The sequence below is a fragment of the Candida oxycetoniae genome (assembly GCF_023343755.2).
Source record: "Candida oxycetoniae strain CBS 10844 chromosome Unknown scaffold83, whole genome shotgun sequence".
In the NCBI taxonomy this organism is placed as follows: domain Eukaryota; kingdom Fungi; phylum Ascomycota; class Pichiomycetes; order Serinales; family Debaryomycetaceae; genus Lodderomyces; species Lodderomyces oxycetoniae.
In genome coordinates, this window is record NW_026055385.1 from 17078 (window position 1) to 24399 (window position 7322).

Here is a 7322-nt window from a genome sequence, read left to right on the forward strand (position 1 = left end):
TGTCGATACTGTCGATAGGGTCGGTGTAGTCAGAGATGCTCCACTATCGAGCACACTGAATATATCTCGCTCTACTCGACAGTGGAGCAACACTCAGTAGCTTGTTACAACACTATCTCGCTCTGCTCGATAGTGTCGCTCGACAGTGGAGCAACACTCGGTAGCTTGTTACAACACTATCTCGCTCTGCTCGATAGTGTCACTCGATAGTGTCATGATGGTGTTGCTACCATATGAGTTCCCTGCAAAAAATTCCTTTTGTAAAAGTTGAAAAAGGTTTTTCCGTTTATATTGAAGTAGTTTTGGAAAATTATCAAAGTATGTCGACAATACTAAGGGCCGTTCCATCAAAACAACGGCTTCAGGAAGCCAGGAAGTTGAGCTTTGAAATATTTGATCAATTTTGGAACCCCACAGGAAAGCGGAACCCCGCAAAGATCTTGAGAGCTTCGTTAAAGGGTCCCGATCTTGTTAAGTACTATGGTAATAACGATGCTGTGCCCACATTTAAAGATTTTCAGAAATGGTTTCCCGAGTTGAAATTAGTGGATCCAAGAGAAGCACATAGAACGCATATGGTTGAAGACAGAAAGAGGAGAAACAAAGGTGCTCCAAAGAAGAAGAAATCTTAGCTTTTATATATATATACATATATATATATCATTTCGTGTTTAAAGTTTTCTTATTTCAATACATGTATATATGTTACTTGGCCTTTGACTTTTTCTGCATATGAAAGGTATCCGTTATATCCTCTTGTGTAAATAAACTATTTGATGTGGTGTTTTGTGTGTCCCCTAGAGAAGGTGCTGATAACCTCAACTTTTCCCACTGTTTTCCTCCAAAAAAATCTGAGTAAATCACAACAAAATCTTGGCTTGAAAGGAATGCAACTGATTGAATATTTCTCAGAGTAGTTGCAACAATCTTGAATGACGCGTCTTCTTCTTCATATTTGAATATTACTCTCTTTGTAATTATGAACAAATCATTACTAGGCAGTTGTGCTTTTTCAATAAAACTGATTGGAGTTTTAGTTTTGAGCATAGTAATATACTCAAAACTGAGTTTGTACTCGTGCGCATGAATTTTGTAACAAAGACAATAAACGTCATTGAGGATAATGAACATAAGATTATCGCGTCTAACCAGTAATAAACTAATAGCTAGTCTGTTTGGTGCTGCAAAATGATTACAAATTTCAACTTTCCAATCTGTCTCGATCCATCCTCTTAAACTGGTCAATTCCAAATTTTGAAGTTGCACAATCCGGAGCAAGTCAATAGAAACTACTTGTATTTCAATAAAACCGTTTAGTATATTGGATATTAGCAAATACTCTTTTTCCTTGAATATGACCCAATTGCTCCGAAATTTATCATTGTATATTTTCATCAAACGCTCACCAAAAGTATCTTCCTTTTCGCTTAACTCTATATCAAGAGTCGGCTCCAAAACCCCAATAGACAAAGATCCATAAATTTTCAAACTGTATCCCAGAAGCTTATCAGACCCATCCAAAATCAGGAGCCAGCTTCCACTATGAGACCAATCTATTGTTGCTTCATTAGTAAGAAAAGCCAGTAGTTTACACTTGGCAACAAGTGTACTCGTCAGTCCACTATTATAAAACTGGTATATAGTGGGTGGCACATTATACTCCATTGTATCTGCAATTATAGACCAATACTGGATACGACCATTGCGACTGCATAGGATGCAATTGCTCAAGGGTTTATGAATGGTGTATAACTTCTTAGGACAATCCAAAGAATACAATTTGGCACTGAGATTGTTTTTGGCGAAAATCAACAATTGAGTACAATTCATGTAACTACTTTTGCCGCCTTCACCACCACCACCGCCATCACCATCACCACCGCCACCACCACTAGCTGTATCTGCAGGTGGGATCCATAAAAATGATTCAATCCCTTCACTGAAATTCTGTTTAATTACGATTATACGCGAGTGCGCATCCCGAACATCAAATATTAGCACCATTGAGTACCTATCAACCAAGACTGCCAATTTCGTACTCCTAGATCCTACTTGTATGCCTTCCCATTGAGTTTGTTTAACTTGAATCACCTCATCGACGCGTACTTTTACCTTTTCCTTTCTCAAAACCGAATGCAAATCGAATTTCCAAAGCTGCCGTTTAGTTGAAACATCAATTATCTCTAAATAAGTAGTAGTTGTCTCTGCATCTATCTTGATCTGGCTTATATACCGATGACATGGTGAAATATGCACATCTACCTTCACCATACTTGTCTCGTTATCAATGTTTTTGTTTTTTGTTCCTCACACTAAAAGCAAAACAAATATACAAATGAAAATATATATATATATATATAAAGAAGGTACAAGGTATATAGAAAAGCATTATCACCACTGACAGTACCAGGTTTGTTGGAAACCGGACTATTTGCTTGGCTTTGCATATATCTTATAGTGATATCATGAGTTCTCGGAGAAGCAGATCTACGAAATCAAAAGGGAAAAGCGCTAAAAGACCACGCACATCAAAAGGCATTGATAACAATGATGGAGATGAGAGGCATGAGAAGCACCACCAAAAGCAGACCAGTAGTTTGCTTTCAAAAGATAGAGGAAATAGGCTTTCTACATTATTTGGATCTAGTAACTCTCAAGGTACTCGCTCCAGCCAAACGCCCAAGATTACTGAAACTAACTCGGATAACTATGGTGGTGGTGATGATGATGATGGTGGTGATGGTGATTACCGAGAGCAATTGTACTCTCCGCCGTTGGATATAAGGAAGAAAAGGAAAATTGCTACACCAGTGAATCAATTGCATGAAACGCCTCTCGGAGAAAATCTGTTTGATAGCGATTCCTCGGACGATTTCCTCAATCTAAGAAACTTCAAGAAAAACCTGCATCAACTAAATGCCAATAAAAAAAGGCCAGATATAGCTAGCACATCTTCATCTACATCTCGAATAGACAAATTAACAAGCCGCCCAAGCTCGTCCCAACATTCCGATTCGATCAAGAGCAAACTAAAGTCCCCGCTTACAGGAACTTATGGCATTAGCACAGGATCTCAAGGTAGTGGTAGCCGACGACTTTCAGGGGTGGTTCGAGGAAAAAGAGTGAGCGCTATTGGAAATGGCTTCATTGGAGAGCCACATCTGGAGATACCACAATCAAGCTATCACAAGTTCTTGGACCAATCGGCATCAGAAGAAGATAAGATGCGGCAACTTTTGATATGGAATTTGAAAGCACAGCTCGCAAAAGATGAAAACAGTCGTTTAGGATCTACCTTCAATGTAGAAAGTCATGCTTCATATGATATAGGTAAAGCTATAAAGGACGAATTGATACAAGTGTTAACGGAAGGTTCATTTTCTGTTGGGTGGAAGACTTTGGGTTCCTCTTTTTTTGATAATGAAAATGGTGGGCCAGCACTATTGCCTAATCCATTGAACAAGTCGAACCTTGAAAACATCAAATTTTTTTCAAAGAGCTTACAAAATCTAGAGCAGCAGTTGGAAGATTGGGAAACCACGTATAGGGCAAGCGTTGCGCCCATTGAGAAACTAACAAGCATTTCAAATACAAAAGACAATGTTGAAAGACCAGAAAGTCTTGTTGATAGTACACTAGTATCCAACTTTAAGGAGCTAGAAGATAGCTTTACGAAAACACGTGAGGATTTGGTTCAGGTAAGACCTATGGTAAAGAAGCTATATCACGCTGGCTACCAAATGAATCAAGCATCTGAGCTAATAAAGGATGTGGAGAAGAACAAAATACATAAACAGATATCGCGTAGTTTGCAAGTTTATGGAAGTCTGAATCTTGCGAGAAACCAAGAACCTTCTTTGCTCAAAAAGGATAAGAAAGCTACGTTTTCCAAGACTAGGAATCTTCTCAAATCAATTTGTCAAACAAAATTTCAAAATTCTCAAGTAAAGGGATAAATTGAAAAAAATGAAAAAGGGATAAAATTGGGAAAAAGAGGGAAAAAGAGGGAAAAAAATAAAGCAATTCCTTTCTAATACAATAGTGTCACTAGTCAGTGCTTCGCCACTATCTCGCTCTGCTCGATAGTTGATAATCAGACTAGTTTTGATTCTATGATCTAACACGGATCCACCAAAAATTTTTTTTATGACTTTTTTGCAAACAAAGGCTCGCCGATGTTCTTTCCCCTTAATTTGACACCCAATGCACGCTCTAGTTTACCCAAAACTTGCTGGTTTGGAATAGCCCTACCAGCTTCATAGTCATTAATAACATTTGGTTTTTCATTTACCTTTGTAGCCAAATCCTTTTGCGTCAACTTCTTTTCTTGTCTGGCTTGTTGAATGGCTTTCCCGACACTAGAGTCGACTTTCTTCACAGCCACTACATCATCTGTAGCGTCCAACTTGGTCAATTTTTGCCCTTCAGGATTTGACTTGGTATTGGCTGAACCATATTTCTTTTCAGTACCAACAACTAATCCTTGTCTTCTTGCAGCGTTCAACTGAGCCTGTGTTCTTGCAACATTTTCTCTTGGACCTCCACCTCCAACTCTAGCCTTTTGACCGATAATCGTTACTGTATCCCAATCTGACATACCTTATAAATTATATTGACAAATAAAGATGGATAATAGTATTAAATAAAGAGAGAGAAAAAAAATTCATGTATTGCTCACACTATGCGAAAGCATACAAAGAAAAGGAAAGAAGATTTCGCCACATCTCTCCATGAGATTACAAAATGGCACGACTTTTAGAGTCTATCGACTCTATCGACTCTATCGACTCTATCGAGCAGAGCGAGATAGTGGAGCAGCACTGACTGTTTATGACACTCTCGAGGCATCAAACAATGATATCCCAAAATCAACTCTACTCTCCCAAAATCAACTCTACTCTCCCAAAATCAACTCTACTCTCCCAAAATCAACTCTACTCTCCCAAAATCAACTCTTAACAACTCCTTAACAAACCCTTAGCAGTAAAAGCGATGAGCAGTAAGAGCGATGAGCAGTAAGAGCGATGAACAGTAAGAGCGATGAGCAGTAAGAGCGATGAGCAGCAAGAGCGATGACCCCTACTTCTCCTTCTCCTTCTATATCACCTACAACGTCTCCTTCAACACCTCCTACTACCTCTACTTCTTCTATTTCTATATCACCTACAACTTCTCCTTAGCAACTCCTTACAATCAAAGCGTACTTAGCAATGATGGACCCAAGATGCTTACTGACATTCTAAACTAATTTTAATCTTGTATATGTTTCTTTGCAAAAAGTCCACTATCGAGGAGAGCGAGATAGTGGAGTAACAAGCTAGTCGGTGTTGTAACAAGTTACAAAGTGCTGCTCCACTATCTGTTCGATAGTGTCGATAGTGTCGACAATTTGTTAGGAGGTTAGTGGTAGCGCGTCGAAACACTATTTTTCAAACGGAGAAAGCGAAAAAGTGTATATAGAATTATTCATTATTGCTTTCTAGTATATAGTATAGCTTCATTATGACGACAATTGAAGTCAAGTCTCGTTCCAAATCGATAAAATCGTACTCTTCCAATGAATTGACCACGGACTCGTTAGTCGAGGAGTTGATCGACGAGCTCAGCGCTGATAATCACCTTTCTAAGCACAGACTTAGGTTAACTAGATTAGACCAAAATGGTAAACAAGTTCCGTTAGTTGCCCATCAAACTTTTGCTCAAAATGGTATTCCCAAAAGCGAAACGAACATCCAGTTATACGTGAAAGACTTGGGTCCTCAAATCTCGTGGAGAACCGTTTTTTTGGTTGAATATTTTGGACCTTTTATCTTCCATCCATTGTTTTATTTCGTTCAATCATTGTACAATGTCCCACCATTCAGTCATACCAAGACCCAGAAACTTGCATATGCTATTGTGTTATTACACTTTGCCAAGCGTGAGTATGAAACTTTGTATGTTCACAAATTTTCTAACGCAACCATGCCCATTTTCAACATTTTCAAAAATTCAACGCACTACTGGATCTTATCCGGGTTTAACTTGGCATATTTCGTTTATGGTCCGTCTTTTGGCTATACAGGTTTAATGAGTTTTGTGTTTCATGTCAATGAATTGCCTAGCTGGGTTACTTACTCTCTTATTGCAGTATGGGCTTTTGCAGAGATTTCAAACTACAAAACTCACAAGATATTAAGTCAAATTAGAGATCAAGATGTTAAGAGATATGTTATTCCTCATGGTTACGGTTTCAATCTTGTTTCTTGTCCCAACTATTTCTTTGAGTCCTTGTCATGGCTTGTGTATGCATTGTTGGTTGGTAATTGGGCTGCATGGATATTTTTCTTTGTTAGCACGGGACAGATGTGGCTTTGGGCCGTAAAGAAACACAAGAGATATTTGAAAACTTTTGGAGACGATTACAAAAAGTTGAAAAGAAAGGTATTTATTCCATATATTTTGTAATATGGACACTATCAAGCAGGAGCAAGATAGTGGAGCAGCACTGTCTAGTGACGCTATCGAGTGACACTAGAAGTTTCCATCTTATTATTCTGATTATTGATTATCCAACCTTAAGCAAATACTATTGACACAATGTCTTTCATTTGTAGGTGTTCTAAAGCCTTCTCCTTTGAAAATGTGACCTAAATGAGAATCACAGCTAGAGCAAGCTATTTCTTCCATTAACCTTCCATGGCTCGTATAACGCAAATCAGTTATGACAATTAATGCGCCAGGTAATGCTTGGTAGAATGCTGGCCAGCCACAATCCGATTGGAATTTCGTGTTTGCCATATAGAGCGGTTGCAGGCAAGCGGCACATCTGTAAACACCACGGTCTGAAGCTGCTGTATAGGTGTATTTCCCTAAAAACGGTGCCTCTGTTCCCCTTTGTCTTAAAACTTTATATTGCTCAGGCGTTAGAATTGCTCTCCACTCGCTCTCACTTCTTGACATTTTGGTAACAAAATTGCTATAAATTTAATATATTTGAATTGTATGGTAATACTAGACAGTAGAAAAAAAAAAACCCTTTGGGTTAACAAATTACAGTTTGATTGTCTTATTATTCAAGAAGAAGAATCTAAGCAACTTAATAAAGGGTCTTAATTATAATAAAATATAAAATTAATTAATGAATATGATATTAGCTCCCCCCGCTTGTCTAGACAAGCGGGGTGTTAATACATTAATATAATTAGTACATTGATAGGAGATATAAGTTCAGATGACGAAAAGATTTAAAACAAAAAAAAAAAAAAAAAAAAAAAATAAAAAAAAAAAATTTAAAAAAAAAAAAAATGACAAAAAAAGACGATTTTTTTTGGGATTGTTTT

At 37.8% G+C, this 7322-nt stretch overlaps 6 protein-coding genes across 6 annotated transcripts; 3 read left to right on the forward strand and 3 right to left on the reverse strand. All coding sequences in view use genetic code 12, as the record gives it.

Annotated features, from left to right (window-relative positions):
* Positions 1 to 320: 320 nt before the first annotated feature.
* KGF56_001895 (mitochondrial 37S ribosomal protein mS33) lies at positions 321 to 632 on the forward strand (the record flags this gene model as incomplete). The annotated part of the gene is made up of 1 exon (XM_049323066.1): positions 321 to 632. The coding sequence occupies one exon, from the start codon at positions 321 to 323 to the stop codon at positions 630 to 632; it is 312 nt and encodes a 103-aa protein (XP_049181043.1).
* Positions 633 to 705: 73 nt separating this feature from the next.
* Positions 706 to 2271, reverse strand: KGF56_001896 (uncharacterized protein; the record flags this gene model as incomplete). Its single annotated transcript, XM_049323068.1, has 1 exon — positions 706 to 2271. One exon carries the CDS (start codon positions 2269 to 2271, stop codon positions 706 to 708), a length of 1566 nt encoding a protein of 521 aa, XP_049181044.1.
* A 194-nt stretch (positions 2272 to 2465) lies between these two features.
* Positions 2466 to 3956, forward strand: KGF56_001897 (uncharacterized protein; the record flags this gene model as incomplete). The annotated part of the gene is made up of 1 exon (XM_049323069.1): positions 2466 to 3956. One exon carries the CDS (start codon positions 2466 to 2468, stop codon positions 3954 to 3956), a length of 1491 nt encoding a protein of 496 aa, XP_049181045.1.
* Positions 3957 to 4144: 188 nt separating this feature from the next.
* On the reverse strand, positions 4145 to 4597 carry MBF1 (Mbf1p; the record flags this gene model as incomplete). The annotated part of the gene is made up of 1 exon (XM_049323070.1): positions 4145 to 4597. The coding sequence occupies one exon, from the start codon at positions 4595 to 4597 to the stop codon at positions 4145 to 4147; it is 453 nt and encodes a 150-aa protein (XP_049181046.1).
* Positions 4598 to 5502: 905 nt separating this feature from the next.
* Positions 5503 to 6447, forward strand: KGF56_001899 (trans-2-enoyl-CoA reductase (NADPH); the record flags this gene model as incomplete). The annotated part of the gene is made up of 1 exon (XM_049323071.1): positions 5503 to 6447. The coding sequence occupies one exon, from the start codon at positions 5503 to 5505 to the stop codon at positions 6445 to 6447; it is 945 nt and encodes a 314-aa protein (XP_049181047.1).
* Positions 6448 to 6540: 93 nt separating this feature from the next.
* Positions 6541 to 6942, reverse strand: KGF56_001900 (peptide-methionine (R)-S-oxide reductase; the record flags this gene model as incomplete). The annotated part of the gene is made up of 1 exon (XM_049323072.1): positions 6541 to 6942. One exon carries the CDS (start codon positions 6940 to 6942, stop codon positions 6541 to 6543), a length of 402 nt encoding a protein of 133 aa, XP_049181048.1.
* Positions 6943 to 7322: the final 380 nt, after the last annotated feature.